Consider the following 21,727-nt stretch of genomic DNA (forward strand, 5'->3'; position numbering starts at 1 on the left):
TCATGAACTTTTGCAGGTGGGACTGGGAATATGGTGCCCCCCCCTAACTTTTCATCTCCTGTTCATATCAGAAGCATGTAGACCACCTAGACACGGTAGGCTTGGCATTATCCAGACTGTATTAACGGTGCAATAAGCTGCTGGGTAAGTTTGACCACAAGTGGTCCTGCACAGTCTGGAATATTGCTTGCCCACACTAGGGCAGAGAATGACATGAGGCCCTGCCCTCATCCGCTGCAGAAAAGACAAGGAATCTGCAAGGGCAAGTCTGGAGGGCAAAGGATCATGTGAACCAGTACCTAATATTCTCTGAATAAGACAATTTTCTGTACTGGGCTTGTGTGGCAAGGTTTTAGTAGCAGGGGGGGCCACAGTGGTGGCTTCTGTGAGAAGCTGCCAGAAGCTTCCCCTACATCTGACAGAGCCAACACCAGCCGCTCCAAGGCAGACCCACAGCTGGCCAAGGCGCTGAGCCCATCAGTGATGGTGGCAGCGCCTCTGGGATAATGTTTTAAAGAAGGTGGGGGGAAACTGCACCACTGCAGCCAGAGAGAGAAGTGAGACTGCGTGAGAGCAACAGCCCTGCAGACCCCCAGGTCAGTGCAGGGGGAGGCAGGAGGGGCTCCAGGTGCCAGAGCAGAGGTTCCCCTGCAGCCCGTGGTGAATCAGCCCATGGTGAGGCAGGCTGTGCCCTGCAGCCCATGATGGCTCACGGTGGAGCAGGTATCCACCTGCAGCCTATGGAGGACCCCACGCCGGAGCAGGGGGATGCCCAAGGGGGCTGTGACTGTGTGGGCAGCCTGCGCTGGAGCAGCAGAGGAGCCCAGGCTGGAGCTTGTGACCCTGGGGGGACCCACTCTGGAGCAGCCTGTTCCTGAGGGGCTGCACCCCATGGGAGGGACCCACGCTGGTGCAGTGTGTGAAGAACTGCAGCCTGTGGGAAGGACTCTACTGGGGAATGTTTGTGGAGGACTGTCTCCTGTGGGAGGGGGACCCCACGCTGGAGCAGGGGAGGAGTGTGAGGAGGAAGGAGCGGCAGAGACAATGTGCAATGAACTGACTGTAACCCCCATTCCTCGTGTCCCTGCACCACTGGGGGGGAGGCGGCAGAGAAATCAGGAGTGAAGTTAAGCCCAGGAAGAAGGGAGGGGTGGGGGAAAGGTGTTTTAAGATCTGGTTTTATTCCTTAGTACCTTACACTGATTTTGACTGGTAATAAATTAAATTAATCTTCCTGAGCCGAGTCTGTTTTGCCAGTGATGGTAACAGCTGAATGATCTCCCTGTCCCTATCTCAACCCACGACCCTTTCATTGTATTTTTCTCCCCCTGTCCAGTTGAAGAGGGAAGAGTGATGGATTGACTTGGTAGGCACCTGGTATCCAGTCAAGGTCAAACCCACCACAACTTGCTTGATTTCTTCAATTGAAACATTCACTATTTTGTTATCATTAAAAATTCAGATCCAAGCTTAAAGAATTATGAGATGTTTTTCACCTACTTTCCATTTTCCCCCCCGTAAGTATCTTTAGACTACTAACATCTTCTTTTGTTCACATTTTCCAATACTCTCTTAACACAACAGGACTCTGAAATCTTTGTGTTTCTCAAGTAGTAAACAGGTTGATTTGAATCACTAAATGCATTTTTGCTAGTATTATACCTGCCTGTGCTTAGATTTCTTAAAAAATGTTTAACTACCAAGCTCTAGTATACTTTGCAACTAAGATTGTATACCCACAATTCTCACACTGATTTAATTATTCCATTTTCAAGATGGAAAAATAAAGCAAAAGGATTGTGCAACACACTTAGCAGCTTCAGAGGGAATTATGTACCTGCATACTGTTAGGGGTGAAGAACTTAAAGCTTGACTGGTTTTTTTAAGAGACCTTTTCACATGCCTAGTTCTGACCTGTTGTGATTAGATGGTGACAGAAAGCCAACAGAGGAAAGTCACAAAGTCCACTCCTCCAGTACACACAACAGTGCAATAATACATAAACGAATGCATAAGAACGTAAAGGATAATAGTTATCAACTGAAAAAATGCTAAGTGCAGGCTACACTAAGTAGCAAGAAAGAAACACAAGAAAGAATGGAGTACACCTTTTTAAACCAGACATGGAGTGTTTTATTAAAGCCTTATGCAACAAGAGGGTTAAGACTTAAATGTATGCATAAGACTACATTAAAATGTATGAACCACAGTAGATAAAATGAATTAATATGTCAGTATGACAAACTGCATGATGACAGTAAGTGTGTAGGAGGGTAAATCTTTATGTATTCAAGAAATAAGCTCATAAAAGTGTCATGTGTGCACAAATATTAGTTACTAGGAGCTCTGATTATCTTCTAATGAGATTCTTCCGAGAATATTTCATAGCCCAGCTTACAAAAGTCATTGCACGTGTGTGTAAATAAATGCAAATAATAATAATAACAAATAGTGCAAGGTTTTATCTGCAATCTGATATGATTTAAAAAAGCAGCTTATACTGAAGAAAATAATCTTAAAATAATAATTTTCAGTCAGTTGTAGCTAATAAAAAAATAAGAGAACGCAGTCCAAGTTTGCATAAGAAAATACCACTTAAGAAGCACTTCTCCTACATGCTTTTAGCTCGTAAGATGTAACTGCCTGCAATAATCTTGCAAGCCTGCCTCTCAGTGACAACTTTGTGACCTCCTCTCTTTTAAAAAAACCAAACAATAAAATCTGCTCATTATACTTTTTCAATTCAATTGTTCCAAAACTTGGGCATCAAGAACTGTATGAATTTTGTATTTAAAATCTAACATGCTAGGAAAAATGCCAACAAAACAAACAACGGAAACAACCTGACTTACTTTTAGCATCCCACAAAATATCCTGTTCTGGAGGAGCAGCAAACAGAATGTAAAGACGCAGGGTATCAATGCCATATTCTTTTACTAATTCTTCAGGGTCTATTCCATTGTGCTTAGATTTGCTCATTTTTTCCCAACCAACTTGGAGCTTCTCACCAGTTTTTAGATGAACTGGTTCAGTTCCTAAATATTAAAGACATGCACAAAATATTAAAACAAATTTTGCTCATTTGTAACAGCAATTAATTTTGTTCCCTAAGCATATGAAGAAAAAACTATTTCTACTGGGTTTTTTCAGTGTCCAAACAGCTCAAAGAGGAAAACCACCCATTGTAAACACTCTCTTCCCTCCCAACTTTTTCCTACTTTAATGTTTTAACACAGGTAATATCCCAATGCTTCCATTAAAACATGACAGTAAGTCTCCTTCTACCATTTGGGAGCTGTATCTGGCATGCATCCTATGGGATATCTTGACAGCTCCTAAGATTTAACCATTGTTATAACCATGATATTTAAAACCTTGTAGTTAAGTGTACTGATTTGGTACAATTCTGACCTGCACTTAGCTTTTACAAACACAAGATTTATAGGTTTCAACTGTAGTAAGTTATCCTGACAAGGAACGTGCCTTCTGTTGCATGAATTCAGAAATTGAAAGGGGCGTTTACACTGATAAAGATGCAACTGAGCAGAAACAGCTGCTATAGAAAAGCCCTAGCTTTTCTGGACAAAAAAAGCAACAGCAGACAGTGGTAAATGTAAGGGTTTTTTTGTTTGCTTGTTTAAATGGCTTACGGGGTTTGTATGCAGGAGGAGAACAGTGAAAACAGGGTTGTGCGAGAGGAGTGCTTAAGGGAGGCAAACGTGCCTCCAGCAAAACCAAACCACTCTTGTTGCTACAATTCCCCAAGCCAGGACTTGCTGCTCCACTTGTGCACTGAAGGCACTGCAAAGAACTGGAGAAACAGCACTTTTTCCTACACACATTTTACATTCCTAATACGTACCAAATACACCAACATCTGCGTTAGCTTTGCCACGATGTTGTGTGTTTGTCTGTTTGCTGGGACTACTAGCTCCATTCAGCAAGCTGCTGAGCCTTGTCTTACCACAACTGATTCCTGATCTTTTGGACTATACTGGAGCTAAAATAACAACCAGAATTCCATTTCTGTGTTAGGATGCAATTAAGGGCTGCTGGACTGGTAGAGTCTCTGTGCACTCAGCAATGCATATAAATCCAAAACTCACAGTAGCTGCTCTCCAGTATAAATATTGCAAGGATTCATTTTCTCTTCCAAATTTTCCCAGCACTGAGACTTGTACAAAGCAGTCCCTGACTTTGTGGTTGCACCTATGCTGATTTTCCCATGCAGTCTCTCTTACCAGTGAGATCAACCTCCTCTCTCTTCAAACACTGGCCTGTTGTTGTTAGTCTGAATGTCTGATTCTTGATAAGACCTTGAACCAAGAGCTTATGGAAAGGCTCCCTAAGGATAGAAGGAAAAAGAAACTTGTCTGTTGAAAAGAGCTGTCAAAAGCATACTTTATGATAAGCCTCAGGTGTTGAGCCAATCAGTCACAATTATTTAATGAAACAAGAATTCTAAGTTGATTATGCATAAATGGTTGTCACCTTAGAAAGGGTACTTTGTATATTTATTCATGGTGCCTGGCTGGCAAGTATTTATTTGTATTCGGCATGCATTCTTGCATCCTAATTTAGTACTGAGTTATTCTAACATCACTTTTCAAATTAGCATATGGATAATACACAGAAGTTTCTTTGGCCAACAGTGAAGTTTCACTAACTTCAAGCTAAATCCCCAAGTGTAAAAGGGCTCAAGTACCCAGTCTCACTGTCCTTCTTACAAATATTTAGTTCTAGCTTCACTCTGAGCAGCACAGTATTTTGAACAAACCAAAATCTTGCTGTACATCTCTTTCTATAAATGGAGAAGACAGTTCCTCTAACACAAGCACTTGCATGCCTTGTGCCTTTGCAGAACTAGCCACGAAGACCTAGCTGTAAGAAAAAAGTACGCTAGAAAAACAGCAATGCTGGAACATTCATGTCAGTGGATCAATTTTTTTAGCTTCTAGAACATTAAAACATTACTTTTCTAGCAGAATTTACATCAGGAAGAGTAAACTTTCATCAAATGTGTGTATGATAGAGCTAAAAAGAGCCTTAGAAGCACCAAAGATAAGGGCAGTAGAATACTCAGCAGGAAATAAACTCAAGTAAATACTGCTCTAGTTGACAGATACATTATTATGGCCACCTCCTGCAATGATCTTGGATTTCTAATTCATCAAGTCAGATGTCTATTGCTGTTTTCATGGGAAAAAAAAAGACAACAAAAATAATCTCTAGAGCTTTTGGTCCCCACTCAATAGGCCAGGAAAGTAAGGCAGGTCTAACAGAACCCCCAAGAACAGTAGGGGCCAGGGAAGAGGTATGGAGCCAGACCGAGAAGGCACAGAGTCTGGGGAGCCTTCCCATGGGATCCTCCAACACAAAGACGTGGGTGACCAACATTCTGGAGGACGTGCTAACCATCGCTGGATAGTACTGACTTGCATTTCCTAATGCTCACACGTGTGCTCAACATTAAGCAATCTGAATCCTCCACACTTCCACCTAACGAAGCCCCACATATCTAGCAAAACAACTTATGTCAAAAGGATGCATTACTCCTATGTACATACTTTTTAAAAAGCTAGAATAAATCCGTCTAAAGAAGAAACACTAAACCCAGACTTCCACATTTTACTTCACATGCGCAAAAAAATCATAATTCAAAACACTTTTAAGGAGTTTAGTATTTTACATCATTAGGAAATATAAATGATGCAACAATTCATCTCATGATTTAAAACATTATTTAATAATATAGTTAAAGTATTATTGAATTATGTAACGCTCATGCATGTTTTAACTGCCATAAAGCAGCTATCATCCCAGTACTAGCCTTTAAACTCTTTTGATGACTCTGATGTGAGGAGGTATTTTGAAAGAAAAGCCTTAAACTGGGAGAGAGAAAGTGACAGGCCTCATAATTTGTCTCCAACATATTCATGTTTGAACATGAGTTTCCTTCCTTATGTAGTTTGCATACTTTTAGATATTGTGCAAGTACTGGCACACAGCGGTGTATCATTCAGTCACTAAGCAGTAGGAGTCTCTGCCATGCCACCTGGTTTTATCAACAACGTTAAGTAGAACAGCAATTCAAGCATCTCCATAAATATTTTCTAGACAGTATTTCACAGGTTGCCTGAAAAATCCTGTTGTTCAGAAATAAATGATAGGAATTTCAGGAGATGAGAACTGAAATAAAATTTAGACAGTATAAACAAGAAAAAGTATTTTTAAAATAGGAGGCAGTATTATCTAAAAACTCAAATAATTATCACAAATTATCTGAGTGAATTAGAAGATGAAAATTGGGAACAAAAACCTTGTAAATCTATCATCAACAAATGGTAGAAAAAAGCTTCAGGAGATTTGGACATGTTCAGGGTAAGTTTCTTCTACAAACTAAAGATATTACACCAAGGGAAAATAAAAATATTTTTTTTCTCTATCATTCAGTAGGTCAGCCTAAGATCTTAAACGGTTATTAAAATAGCTACACTTCCTGCTATCTAAAATAAAGCTAATGGGGTAGTCAGAACATCCAAATCAGACAGGGCTCTCCACTGGCAGCAATTTTTCAAGGAACACTTACTTTCAGTGACAAAGAGTTAGTTCAGATCATATGCCAAGTTATTAAAAGCTGAACGCAGAAATGAGCATTTCCTATTTTTGTTTATGCTGACAGAGGCTACAAAAATGCAATACAAAATACATTACCAAGTATGGGGAAAAAAACCCCACGCGTTCCTCGTGGGAGACCACAGGAGAACGGAGACATGCCCAAAATGAGAAAGCCAGAGCCCATCTAATAAACACAGGGCTCAGAACAAATTGAGCCCTGGACTGAATTTCTCCTGAAGTGCACAGTGATTTTGCCAGTGTTGTGGTGGCTCCATCTCATGGGCACACAGAATCACAGAACACCACGTTGGGAGGGACCCACCAGGATCACCGGGTTACGCTTCAATCCACATTAATAAAAACACACACCTAAAACCTGCCCCTTTGAAGAAAGCGACGTGTTTCTTGGCTGCGGAAGGGAACTGCCAAGACACTGCAGGACAGCAGGTGTGATGCAATTTTGATCTAAATACTGCAGCACCCAGTCCTGGCTGGCATCATAACACCTCCTGAGCTCTGTTCAGACAGAAAAACATTCCTGGCACAGTGAACGAAAAGGTGGCTTGAGTTCCTTTGAATGCTTGATCACATTTCAGATTGTAAGGATGCTGGAACAGGACACACCTTCACCTGCCCATGAAGTGCTGGAGCATGGGCACTGTGGCCTTAGTTATGTGCAGCTTTTGATCATGTCGTACATCAGATGGGACCTCACCTGTGAAGTCTGCCTGACACCTCGGAGAAAGAGGATCAGCTGTGCCAGCCATGAATTGAGTAATCCATCTTTTTCCTTCCAGTAATGTTCATGTACAGGTTCGTCTCTATGATAGACCAATTCCCCTATAGAGCACGCAACGGATGGCAGGGCAAGCATGACAGATCAGGAGCTCCTGCTCAGCGCCATGTCATCACGGTCCTTGCTCTGCTCTGTGCAAGGTGACTAGCAGGACTTCCAATCCAATAACAAATGACCTGGCTGGAAGGACTCTGTGGAGCCTGCAACAGTGATAAATAGCGGACTCAAAGGACGGGATAGCCTTATCAAGGGAGCTCACTGCGTGTATTTGCATCCTGCACCTTTAGAATGGCTGAGAGAGTCCGATGCTGTGCCCGAGAGTCAGTCACTGTTAGCTGAGTTCAGGTGCTTGTAAAACCTGCTGTTAGATCTAGCTGTAACCACCTGGCAACCCTGAGGAAGGCCAGAACAGAAGTGACTGGAGGATGTGGAAGGTGACCATTTTAGGCAGACAACAGATCAAACAATACTGAATGTCCAAGATTATGCAGAGTCAATAGCTGAGTGCTTTTACTTCAAATCAATACTAGTGATAAAGTCCCTAACGTATGTAGAGAAGCTCTAACATCATTCCTTCAAAAAATAAGCTATTTCTGTCACACACATATCTTCTTTTATTCTGTTATGCAGCTACATGAAAATAGTGCCTTCTCACTCAACAGATTTACTCCATCACAGTCAAATCTGCTGACTTAATGGTAACAATAAACTTCTTTATTGGTTTATAATACTTCAGGGAGGGTGTGCTAGATCCCATTTCAAATTATTGAAAAAATAATTTTCCCTGAAGTCTAGGGAAGAGCCAAATTCTGTGTAACTTGTACTTGCAATAATTCAGTTGAGCAGGTGTAACTGAGTGTGTCAGCACACACTGGCCATGGTGGATTAACCTGGAACAGATGAGGAGGTTGCTGGCCCCAGCTGCTTACCTGGCCCTTCTCCCACCGGCGGTCACAGCTGGGAGGGCCGACTGGCTTGTGAATTAATTCTAGAACTGATGCACTGTACAGACCAGACTGCTAAAACAAAATGACATCAATTTGGGCTTAATTGTTATCACATGTACCACTACCCACAGAGTGCCATTTATTCTGCCTTGTCATTACTAAGGAAATGAGCACCATTTCCCACCAGCTCCAGTTCAATGCATTAAAAAAAAAAACCCAAAATAAAAGATCACGTCCATCTTCAGGGCACGTGTAAACCACATCGACACCTTTACAATTCTAGATGCCCGCAAACATTACATTTTCTATGAAAGCATGTGTGATGTCTCCAAAGGCTTATTTTATATATGACACCTGTAATATTTTTATAATAATAACGTACATACTATTTGAAGAGATTGCTTTGAAAAATCTGAACTATGGAATTTTTAATTTCTTTTTTCAACCTCATTATTCTATTAATATCCATTAGTACAGAATTAAAGACTATCAGGAAATATTTCAATGGATCTAAAAGTCAGAGCAGCCAAACAGTGAAAACCTCCATGAAAAAAAACTATAAAAATGAAAAGTTACTACAGATTAAATTTGTCAGGATACTAGATAACACTGTAAGTGATGGCAGATCTCATTAACTGAGATACAGCAGAATTTTACTAAGCTAATCAGTGAACAAGACCTGAGCTATTAAAGAAAGAATGAAAATGCACAAGAGGGCAGTGTTTTTTAACATTTTAATGTTCTCCCTCGGAGCTGTGGGCTTTGACACCATGACTTTAAGCTTCCTAACAAGAAGCTTGTTGTTTGAATCACCCTTTTCAGATCTCTCAGACCAGCCCTCGAGCAGTCCTAACAGGAGACTGAGCAAAAGTGGCTTCTGACCAATGCTGAAACATTTAAAACATGGTACTATTTATAAAGGAGCTACAATTTCCATATCAAAACAAAATCCTAGTTTGACATCACAGCTTAAAAACATCTAATGCTTTAACTTGTGTAAAGCTAAATCAAGCATGATGAATTTGTTACAATCATCTTGCAGTCTGAGTACACGTGTAAGCAGCACAAACAGATCCTAGGGGCAATGCTATAAAGTACCTTCACATGTGCAACTGTTCTTGGGATTGTATATGATGTCAAAGGAATTCCCCAGTCTTGCAAACTACTTCTACAGAAAACAATTTCGCTTTTCTCTGCTATTGCCACTAGTCAATGCTTCTTAGGCATATTTTTTTTAATTGAAGTTAGGAGTTTTCTTCTGCAATTTACCATATTTAAACCAGTCCATGCTACACAGCTTTAGTGCTACTGCTCTGTCACAGCGGCGTGTGAACAAAACACATTCCAAATAAATACAGCTACAGATTCATGGAGTCTTAAAATAATGTATGTTGGAGGGGATATTTGGAAATCATTTGGTCCAACTCGCTTTCTCACTGCAGACCTAAGTTCAGGTTGTTCATCCAGCTGAGTTTTGAAAATTTCCAGTGATGGAGATCCCACAACCTCTCCAGTCAAACTGCTGCAGTCTTATCACCTTCACTGTCAAAACCACTTTCCTTCTGCCCAGCTGGACCTTGCTGCAATCTGTGACTGTTTCTCTGTACATCTCTGAGAAGAGTCTGGTTCCGTCTTCTCTATGAACCTCCTTTAGGTAGCAGTAGATTGCAATTACATTCCTTTCTTAGTCTTCTCCACGCTGACCGTCTCTTCTCCTGTGAAGACAGGCTGAGGGAGTTGGGGTTGTCCAGCTTGGAGAAGAGACAGCTCCAGGGAGACCTTTTAGCAACCTTCCAGTACCTAAAGGGGGCCTACAAGGCAGCTGGAAAGGGACTTTTTACCAGGGCATATAGTGATAGGACAAGAGGTAGTAGTTTTAAGCTGAAAGAAGGTAGATTTAGACTAGATAGTAGGAAGAAATTCTATTTACTGTGAGGGTGGTGAGAGAGTGGAACAGGTTGCTGAGAGAAGGTGTCCCTGCCCATGGCCAGGGGTTGGAACTAGATGATCTTTAAGGTCCCTTCCAACGCTTCCACTAGATCCTTTTCAGTTTAATGATGTTCCTCGCACTAAGGGGGTCTCAAAACTGGACACAATATTCCACATGTGCCTTCCTGAGTGATGAGCAGAGATACTCAAAGCTGGATGTGGTTTTGCTAATGCAGCACAGTATACCCTCACACCAACTGATGACTCATGTCTAACGGTGTTCACCAGGACCCCTAAAGCCCCTCTCTGCTGTAATGGTCCCTGCACAGTCGGCACAGCCCCAGCTGTTTCTGTGGGCAATCTGCTCCATGTACCTGAAATTCCTATCAGCACTTCAGACTTGCTTCTCCAGCTCATCAAAGCCCTCTGCATAGCAGCCCTGCCACCCAGAGTATCAATGACTTCTCTTAGTGTGCAGTGATCAGTGAACTCGCTCAGAGCGAGCTCAGAGTGTTGCACTGCACAGGTTGTTGATGAAGACATTAAATACAACTGGTCTCAGGGGGGACTCCTGAGGAGTACCACTTGCAAACAGCTGCTGGTCAGGCTCTGAACACGGACCCTTGGAGCCTGATGGTTTGTCCAGACATTTTTTTCACCCATGCTGTAGTCCACCCATTCAGCCTGTAACTCCCCAGTCTGGCTACAAGGATGCCACGGGACAAGTTAAGGGCTTTGCTAAGTCACAGTAAAAGATACACACAGCTCTCTCCCCATCCACAGAGGGAATAATCTCACACAGAAGGAAAGCAAATTAAGCTGGCCGTGATTTCCTCTTGGTAAATTTATGTCGGCTACTCCCAGTCACCTTGTCTTTCATGAGCCTAGAACTTGTATGTGTCTGGTTTACTTAAGTGATCCGTAACTCAATCCTACTCTACAGTGGGTAGTACCACTCTCCTTCAAACTCTCCTACTAAGCACAGACCTTGACAGCAAAGGCCAAGGCAAAGACTGCCCTTTGCTACTACGTTGTTTGCCTGATTTTGCATCAGACCAATGTTTTCCTTGATGTTCTTTTCAATGTGTCAGCAGAAGTCCTTTATACTGCCTTCACATTCTTCACCAGTTTCAATTCTAGATGAACTGTGGCTTCTCCGAATTCCACGCTGCCTAGCCAGTCAATGCTTCCACATTTCTCCAGGGGCAGCACATGCTTGTTCCCACTTTCCATGCATGTCTTTTAGTGCTTCAGCTCATTCAGCAGAGTCCTTTAAAGCCAAGCTGGCTTCTTTCCATCTTCTCATTTTCTTGCACACCAGAGTGGACCACTTTGCAAGCAAACCTCCTCTTCCTTGTGATCTCACTTTACAGTGACAATACTTCAGACGCCATAGTTAACGTCATTTTGAGAGGTGGAATAATTTGACTCACAAAAGAACATTTTGCTGCTGTATGTTAAAGCTCCACTAGCTGGCTGATAGATTAGGATTGTAAAATCTTTTGTAGAATTGATAAGCCTGAAATTGCTTGCAAGGGACAGCTCTGAAATCCTCTGCTAAAGAAATAGCACCTCTTGAGAAAAAGGGTCTGCTTTAAGAGGTCCACTCCCTGAGAGAAGAAACAGCCTTCCTGCTGCAGCCATGCAAGCTGGAGACAACGGAGTGAAACACAGGTACACAAATCACCCATATCCAAAATTTCAAATACAGCTCTCACTGCAAACCATTTCGAAGGCAAGAATGAGCAATAACAGCACATCGTCTATTTTCACCAACTGATTATGAAGTAACTCATGGAAATATTCTGCTGGCTCCACTAACTAGTCCACCTTTTCCTGGTGCACAGCTACTTAAGTTCTAGTTTTATAGCAAAACTACTGCATTCAAGAAAGCTCAGTGCCATGTATATCTAGGTTCCTCTTCACACCAAGTTTTTAGAGGGGATACTAGTAAAGAATGAATGTATACAAGTTGCCAGCTGAGAAATTACTGAGCATTTCTTCTCACAGGATCACTTGTTTTGACTCCATTTATTCAAATGCCTCTGCTGATGGGAGAACAAGAGTGAGCATGGGGCAGTATTTCATTGCTCTGACACTAGCATCCTCCCCCAGTCGAGGCATTTCTGTGATGGCATTTTAGGGCACAGAATGGCAGAATTTCAGTGGAAATGGGGATGTCAAGCTGGGAACCTACCTGAGAGGACAAAGAACATCAGATGACTCACCTTCCTGCCTCAGACTTTACCTCTAACCAAAACAGAGGATCATGAATTAAGCTATAGCAGCATCAGCAACAAGAGTAGTTAAAAGTAATTATATATAAGTCATTACATAAAAAATAAATGGACAGCAGATAAATATACTGCTTTTGCTTATCAAGAAGTGTTTTGCACTGTTCAAGTCCAATACTGCAGTGAATTATAGGAGTGCTTGGTTTTCTACATATGCATGGTTCCAGCGAAGTTAATGGTATTACTGGCAGGAAGTTACCTAATTTGAAATAACAGTATTACTCAGGATGCCTGAAGTTACTAGTTTATGCAAGCTTTTGCAGGCTGAAAATCTACAGCAGCATTTTACCACTTGCTCTGAGCCAGTTAATACTCATGTAATAAAAACACTATGTATGTAGGCATACAGAAAATGCAACTGCTCTGAGAAACCAAGTAGTAAGCCAAGACTGACAAGCAGGACAATTCAGGCTTATTCAGTGTAATGTTCTACCATCATAACAATGTCCACTAACACTCTTGCTAGTCAAATGAAATATGAAAAAATTATATAGAAATATATAAGGCTTACTTGTGTTTTGTCATTTTCAGATCATGGCAAAAATGGCTGAAAAACCTCGCGTAGAATAAATGCATAACTGCATGCTCCTTTCCTCCGATGTACAAATCCACAGGCATCCAGTAGTTTGCTAGGTCACTATTAAAGGGCCTGAAAAAACACAATTATAGAAGAAATACAATGTGGAGAAGAAAGATCAGCTCTACTGAAGCAGTTTATCATACTCAACTGGACACCACTGAGAGCAATACATGTGTAATATAACTTTTGCTATCAGATCTCTTTAATTTTTAAGTTATATGCTTATTAAATTACAGACAAAAATTTAATTTCCACTGAGATGTAGATCCACAAAAATACTATTTTCCTATGTTTTAGGCAAGCAACTAAGATTTCAGATACATTACCTGAGAAAGTGATGAAAATATTTGCTTGCTCTTTACATGATTTTTTATAAACAACCTGAGCCTACCCTTCAAATTTTTTAGGATTTCTCAAGTTTTACATACAAATATATTAGAATGAAAGACAAAAGACATGCCTACTCATAGTTGATTTTTTTTTTTACTCTGAGGTTTGCATTGTAGCCGTTAGGGGGCAATGAAGCAGTTTAAAGCTGCAAAACGTTCTGAATACACTCCAGCTGAAAGATGCTCAATGAATTTACAGTAAATTTGTCATTTACAGCATATTTACCATGTCGTTGGAGCTCACCTGCATGGTTTCCCAGCAGTGCTTACTGCTTCATTAAATATTGTTATGTCTCCTGTAATGGGTTCCTACCTGTAAAATACCATTTGTATAGATGCTCTCCTTTAATGTATGCTTTATGGTCCCATACTAACAGATTTACTTGTTTTGTTAGTCTGTTTGATTATTCCATCTGTATTTTTTGCAATAGCAACACTTTTTTCCTCACAGATGAGCCCAGAAGCAAATTGTGGATCTGGGATTCATGTCTTTAGTGGATGAAATCAAAACTAACTTGTTCACAGGGTTCCAAAATTGTCAACAGAGCAATTATGCCGAATTCTAGACCTGTGAAATATGGTTTGTGGAAAAAGGGTTTACATACATGCAGCTTAGCTAAAACAAACAAACAAATCAAATGGAGGTAGCAATCTAGTGCAGAAGTCCATAGAAATGTTCTTATTTCAATATAAAACAGATTTAGCTACACTAAGCTGTTACCTCAACAGCTGGATGTTACATCCAGCTATTTTTTCTTCAAATTCTGGAGAAGTCCCTCTTTTTCACGCACAAAAAATATTGCAAACTGTCACTAGAGAGTGCCTAACTTAATATTAATAATAAATTCACACTATCGCTAGAAAATAATTAAAACCATCATGAAATAAAGCATTCAAGAAGATTTTGCTTTAGTTTAAATAAACTAGTGCCACTGATATAAAAAAAATAATTGGCCTAGCTATATTAAATCACTCTGTACGTAGTATGTACCCAGCAGTGCTCCAGAGACAATGAATCAACAAATACATGCCCAAACAGCCCTACATGTGGTATCAATATCTTAAAAATGCAGCTCCCTCTTCCTCAGACTACATGGTAGAGCTGTTCCACTAATTCCTCTTTGGAAAAAACAGTGGTATCAGCAGCATTACTACAGGCAGACTGTGAAGCAGAAAACCAACTAATAACTACATCTATCTTCCCACACTCTCCATGCTGCAGCCACTAATACACAGCACATGAAAAATCTCCTTTCATTAATTATGCATACAGTCCAAGTGCCGACACAGCAGGAGCTCGCTGTGATGCCGCTTCACTTTAGGTCTGTGCACGAGAAGTAGCCAAGAGTTACCCGGAATTCAAGAGGAGAGAAATGAAGGTGCCATTCTTGGCAGCTGGATGTTACACCGGACTATTCCTCTTCCTACTGGTGGAAAAGCACCGTCTGTCCATACACTGACCAACCGGTTGTATTGCCAAGGAGGGTACACACCGTGCAACTTCCCACAGTCCCGGAGAGAGTTGTGGTAGACTGTCATTCCTGATAGCACCCGCCACTGAAGGACTATCTTTAGCTCCTCAGCTGAACATGCTCTCTGTGCCCTGCCTCGTGATGTCCTTTCACGCAAACTTCTGCCCCTTGCCCTGTAGCTCCTGTGCCCACACATCCCGCTCTGCCAGATCTCCTGGCATGGCAGCAACCATATGCCAAACTTTTAGAGCAGCTCCTAGTCCTCAGGCCGGAGGGCAGGCACTAAATCAGGGCAGCACGGGGGTTTATGCCATTTTCTGCAACAGCAGTTAGAACCAGAAGCACCAGAGAGTCTGGCCTCCTCCTTCCTTTCTATGCCGTGAAGCGGGCTCGCTGCCGCGGTGGCCCTGCGCCTGCAGCCCTCACCTGTCCGTGTTGTGAGGGTCAGTGTACCTCAGGTAGTACCAAGCGGAATCAACAAATGTATCCATGGTATCAACTTCTCGCCGTGCTGTTGCCTTACACCTGAGCGACAGAGAAGGAGAAAAGCTATTTTTAGCGAAGTGACAAGCCTGGAAGAAAAACAACCATGTACAGAGTGGCCACAAAGACATTTAGATTGAAAACTGACCAGGTCTGAACAGCCTGAAGTGACACGTTCAGAAGTCGTCCAACACCTGCACACAGGGCTGCCTCTCCTTCTCTCTCCCTCCCAAACCAAGCAAACCGCAAACCCAACAGAGGCCTGAACAGCTGTGACACCCAGCGATAGTGGAAGATGGCCCTGCACCAGACAGCCCTCTCAATCCTGCGTTTCCGGAATTTTTTAGAACTGCCATTTTGAAAGAAACAAAGCAAGTCTTACAGCACAGACAAGCCTTCTTTGTCGTAAAGTTAATGGGTACCGAATACGTATCACACTCGTTAGGTACCAGCAGACAAATAATTTCATAAACATTTAGCAGGAGGAGCAGGTTGGTGCCTCTCACTGATGGTCTGCACAGAAAGGTCTCTGCAGACTCCATTTGTCACCTCTAGAAAAACAAACTTAGCTTCACTTCCACTTTCACTGAGTTGTAGCAAATCTCTTCCAGACCTTGTAGCACAATTTTAATTTGTGATTATGGCATATCAATTTTTACTTGGAGCTATATTGGCAGCCCCAAGAAACAGTTTAAAAATAAATTTTAGAAGCTCAGGTTACTTTCTGCTAATTTCTGCCTAAATAGAAATTGTTTGTAGGAGCTGATAATCACATTTAATAAACTTCCATTTGTTATAAATGATTTCTCTTTAAAACTCTTACAGTTAAAACAATGGGATTATTCTAATGTCAATAAAACCCTGCAAACTGTGACACACTTGTATATAAATACCACTGGCTATATGTAACAAATGTATGCAATTTATAACCGTATGTAAATTTAAAGGTACATATATGTGTAATCAATATACATAACAAATAGAGACTGGCTGTTTTATGTTTTCCAACTGCGTGTTCAGTCTCTGATCAGGCTTGATGACTGAGCTGCAACATTTGTCTGCCTGTCGGCCTGACACTTCATCTTGGCTTGCCAAGGCAAGCTGAGAGAGTACCACCACGTTAACGTTTTCCTTCACTGTCTCTGCCCCAGTCCCTTCTCTACCAGAAAGTTTTTCTTTCAATAGGAATAATGTAGTAAAGAAATATCACTTCTAATTGTTTTTTAATATAGAATAACCATTTCATTAAATTGTATACATAAAGCAGAGACTTGGCCAATGTAAAATACTATTGCATTACATTGAAACAGAACGGCTTTTCACTCAAAAGCAAGAATACTTTACAGTCGTTGAACCATAACTGTATGTGCATCATGCCTCTGATGTTGCCTGTACTCTCAATGGACATGGCTCGCTAACACAGAGACAGCATGGGCATCTTTCAAAATTTATACAGTTTATATCGATACTGTGATTAAAGGCACAATACTTTCATCTCATTAGATGATCTTCAGACAATTAACACAATTACCTGGACTTGTGTAACAACAAACAACTTGGGCATCTCCTCCCATTTATGATTGCTAACACTAATGTCACTCAAATACTCACGGACTTTTGTATCTTTCCATCTTGCTTTTCTTATTAGTTCTAGATAGTAAATGCAACCAATGGAAAAAAAACCCCTGTTACTGGAGAGAAGGACTATAAGAAGGGATGATGCAACTTCTCAAAGCAAGGAAAAACAAGGAAGACTCTGCAGACACAAAAGTAATAGCTCAAGGGATTTGAAACTGTAGAAGGCATATGAATGAGCAATACTGAAGACAGCTGTCAAACAGGTGAGCATTAAGAAACAAATAAAGGTGAGAATTAAAAAAAAAGTCAATTTCAGCAAACTACCACGTTTTAGGCTAAGAAACTAGTCCTGTACACCTTTATTTCTGACTAAATAAATGTCCTTGATTAAGGATTTGAAGTAGGGCAGTTACAATAACTATCCAGAAAGAATTGTTATACATCAAAAGTACATTGTTGCCTGGTAAACAACAATATCAGTTTAAGTTCAGAGGAAGCCAAGGGTGCACGCAGTGACTTTCAGTCACATCATGAAAATTTGCCCATTGAAATTTGGGATTGTAGACCATGGCATTTGTGGGGATTTTACTAAACCCGTGGATCTTGTTTAGAAAGGTTTCCCTGTAAGAGTCACACTTTAAAATACACTACTATATGTAATTTAAATAGTAGTATCTGAGAAGAAATTTTGTATGCAGAAACATGGAAGTAAATATGTGTTTTACATAAAATATATTATCAACAAAGGTCAAAAGACATGTTCCTGGAGAACCACAAAACTACTCTGTGTAAGCTATCTAATTAGAGATTAAAACCATGCTGATATTCTACCCTTCAAATGTTAAAATAAAGTTAGTTATGAAACTGCTGCATTACCAATGACAGCCCTAACACCATTTATATGTCTGGTTCCCCTGCCTGGCAACCTGGTAACGTACTGCTCATTCGCTCAATCTGTTAGCACCTGCATTGCATTGCAGTGCTGATGAAAAACTTCTCTGGGACACCTCATGTTCTACCAGTTCGTTCTGTAAAACCTGCATGCAAACTCCAGCATACAGAGTATCTAAGCATCCTTCAAAATGAGACAACTGATTTTCACGACATATCTCTCACTGCTCAATTTGGGCTGGTTTATTTCTTAAACAGCTGGACTAGAAACAACAAAGATTACTGCATTGACAAGATGCATATACTTACTATCTCCTTCAATCTGAATTACATGCTGTCATCTGTAATGTACAGTGAATGTCATTCTTCATGATAACAAATTACATAGCTGAGGAAATATTTTATTGTTGGACTATTGCTAAGAAAATGAACATAATGGTAGTTTCCTTAGCAAAAAGGTGTAATTCAATAATCATTATAAACTTTATATGAACTCTGCTGGGGAAAGATAATGAAAGTTATTGTAGAAAATGAAGTTAGAAGTATGGCTAAGAAATGGGGGGCAGGGAGAAAATAATTCTGTTTTCCCTTTTTTCTTTCCTCCAACTTAAAAACAGTGAGGTTTCCTTCAGCTTGTTTATGAAGAAATAGCAGTAGGTGTCTGTGTTGCAAAAAAGAAGTTTTGAAGAGGATATAAGAAAAAACCAAACCCCAGTGCTGGGTCAGACTAAGCATCATTCTGGAGCAGTATCCTGTCTCAGAGTGTCAGTTTTCAACACTGACAGTAAGAGCACAAGAAACAAGCGGGTACAAAGCGGTCTCTCCCATTCTGCAGTAAATGCAGCATTGGCTTACCTTGGACAGGGACAGTTCAGCCACTCTGGAGCTGTTTCTAAAGGTGAGGCTCCCTTTCCCGTGAAGGTGGTTACACTGGGCAACACCACAGGTAAGTCCTCATAAGGTACGGGGACAGTGCCACATGTCTGGCAGTGAATGACAGGAATAGGTGTTCCCCAGTATCGCTGTCGAGATATTAACCAGTCTCTTAATTTGTCACTTGTTAGGTCTCCACCTACTCTTTTATTTTTGGCCTGCTGGGTAATAGCTTTTAAAGCCTCCTGCCGAGTCATGCCTGTGATCTGATTAAAAAAAAAAAAAAGAGCAGCAGCAGCAAAAGAAAGAAAAATTTATATTTGCTGTTAGTGAAAATGCAAGAACATTCACATACCAGCTACTCAATTAAAGCCTCTTGCTCAAAGGAAAACGTTCTTGATTGTCTTGTAGACTCCTTCAGCCTTTATTGGCAGATAATTTGCACTTACTGTTAATATTTTAATCAACTGCTGTTCACTGAAACTTCCAGAATATGACCAAATTGAGGAAGAGACTGAGGAAATGCAAATGGTAAAACCAGCTTGTTTTCTCCTGTGTTCATTTTAGGTTTTTCTATTGTTACTTTCACATACCATAAGGATGGTGAGGCACTGGCACAGGTTGCCCAGAGCAGCTGTGGATGCCCCATCCTGGCAGTGTTCAAGGCCAGGCTGGATGGGGCTTTGAGCAACCTGGGCTAGTGGAAGGTGTCCCTGCCCATGGCACAGGGGTTGGAACTAGATGAACTTTAACATCTCTTCCAACCCAAACCTTTCTATGGTTCTACGATTCTATACATCTTAACCATTTAGGCCCTACCCGTCATGTAACAGAACAAGAGCTTTGTGTACGCTATTAAATGCATGTTTTCAAAAGCTAGAACACCACATATATCTTATTTAAAGATAACATTTCTATGTCCTGTTAGGTGGGTATGTTACCATAAAGGCTTACACCACACTTCAATGACTATGTGGAAGAAGGACTGATGTGTTAATATTTAGCTTAAAAATCTACTGAGATTATGAAATAAGAATCAACTTTTAACATGGATTTAACTATTCAGTTTCCATTATAAAACTCAGACCAATATTGTATCTTCCTCTCAAGGACCAAAGGAAAAAAAAGTAATTTTATTGCTAGAGAAGAGCCAACAGATTTCAGCATTAAATTATTCCTAGAAATCTGGTAGCATAAGCCTGGCTTGATTTTTTTTTTTAAATACAGAAAATCCCTTTAATCATACAAAGTATTTGCCACTCTTGAGAAAACAGATTTAGTTTGCATTGTTATTATAAGTTGGAAATAACTCCATACTTGTACACTCACCTCTGCAGAATTAATGACTTTCTCCAAACCATTTGGCAATGTCTCAATGACTTCAGTGAAAGAAATGCCCAAATTCTTAGCTACTGCAGCATCTTCTGCACTAGTACTAGGAATTCCTAGGAGGGGAGAAAAAAAAAAAACCCAGCAGTTCTGGGATTGACTAACAAGGGTATCAATTGTCAGTTTGAGGATAAAACATTTTATTTCTATGACACACTCATTATAATGACTTAGGTTTTCCCAAAGGAGTTTAAAAATCTAAGAACAATAAAAATGCTTTCATGTTCTTTAAGCAGCAAAATTTAAGCAGCAATAATTACAAACACATTTTCTCAGTTTCTCTGTAATCCAAATATTCATCAATGTCTTACCTCAGAAAAGGCTGAAAATTTTATGGTTCCAAAACAGCTTAAAAATAAAGCTACAAAATTTGGATAATAATATTTTCAATACAGTTATATTTTCTAAATATAATATATTTACATAATACAAATTTCAATGCTATCTGCAAATAGGAGAAACAAATACTAATCAAGCAGCCGAAATAATCCTCTTGTTTCAATATTAAGTTTAATCTCTTTCTAATTTCACAGTTTATTAAAATGTACCACAACACAACAGTCTCTAACATTACTATCCCTTTAACTTCTTATGAAAAATATGCTTTGTTTATAAACTCAGGAAAAAAAAATCTAATAACATCAATTCTCTATTCATAATTATAACTACTGAAAGCACTTCCTACTGCTGTTCCAATCAGCTATAGAAGTCACAGTACTTGAGGCCCCTGGTGCTATCTTTCCCATTACATCTTATTATTTGCAACAGTCGTCCGTCTTAGTTCTACTTTGGAGGACTACCTTTCAGGGTGAGTTAAGAAATTTCTTAACTTTATTATCACATGTATTCTGAAATAACACTGAGATACTAACAGATTTATTATTCCCACAGACAGATACATCTTTCTGCATATTTTTTTTCCTTTCAGTGATAATTTATTTAATATTTTGAACCATCTTGCACAATTGCTGTCATCTTTAAAAGCCAAAGAAATTTATTCTGACAAGCCAATTACAACATTAAGCTGATGAAAATTACAGACAAAATCTCTTAAAATACTGCTGAGCACATTAGAATTATTAACATACAAATGACTTAATTCAAAACCAGTTTAATGATCATCTTTGTCCAGACAATGAAATGCCTGCTATACATTAGCTCTGCCAGTATATGGAAGTTTGGAAGCAGATAACTAAGGAAAACCAAGCAAAACTCTCCTGTGAAAAATAACCCTTTAACTAGCAAAATACGGAATCACTATTTTATCTTTCCAGCAGATGTACGCTCTTGTCATTTCAAGGCCCTATTATAGAATAATATATGTATCTTAATTTGTCAAAGAGCCCTGCAGCCTGCAACAGGTGGCTTCACAATATGCTCTACACACGGAAAAAAGTGGGTCCCGCTTTTTGGTTTTCCTTCTTTGGAAAAGATAATACTATTAATGTACATTTGCAAAGCTCAACAGCTGGCATCCAGAACTTCCTG

The 21,727-nt window shown here is 40.2% G+C and overlaps 1 protein-coding gene across 2 annotated transcripts in view; it reads right to left on the minus strand.

The window, feature by feature from the left end:
• The window catches only part of LARS2 (leucyl-tRNA synthetase 2, mitochondrial), an 87,800-nt gene that overhangs the window by 18,912 nt on the left and 47,161 nt on the right, over positions 1–21,727 (minus strand). For both annotated transcript variants that reach the window (XM_080385884.1, XM_080385883.1), the window contains 6 exons: positions 20,180–20,295; positions 18,833–19,116; positions 15,452–15,550; positions 13,096–13,233; positions 4,242–4,345; positions 2,853–3,035 (listed from right to left, as the gene is read on the minus strand). In XM_080385884.1, the coding sequence (XP_080242010.1) occupies positions 2,853–3,035; positions 4,242–4,345; positions 13,096–13,233; positions 15,452–15,550; positions 18,833–19,116; positions 20,180–20,295 (924 nt within the window). The remainder of the gene's footprint in view (positions 1–2,852; positions 3,036–4,241; positions 4,346–13,095; positions 13,234–15,451; positions 15,551–18,832; positions 19,117–20,179; positions 20,296–21,727) is intronic.

The sequence above is a fragment of the Falco punctatus genome, assembly GCF_963210335.1.
Source record: "Falco punctatus genome assembly, chromosome: 4".
Lineage (NCBI taxonomy): Eukaryota > Metazoa > Chordata > Aves > Falconiformes > Falconidae > Falco > Falco punctatus.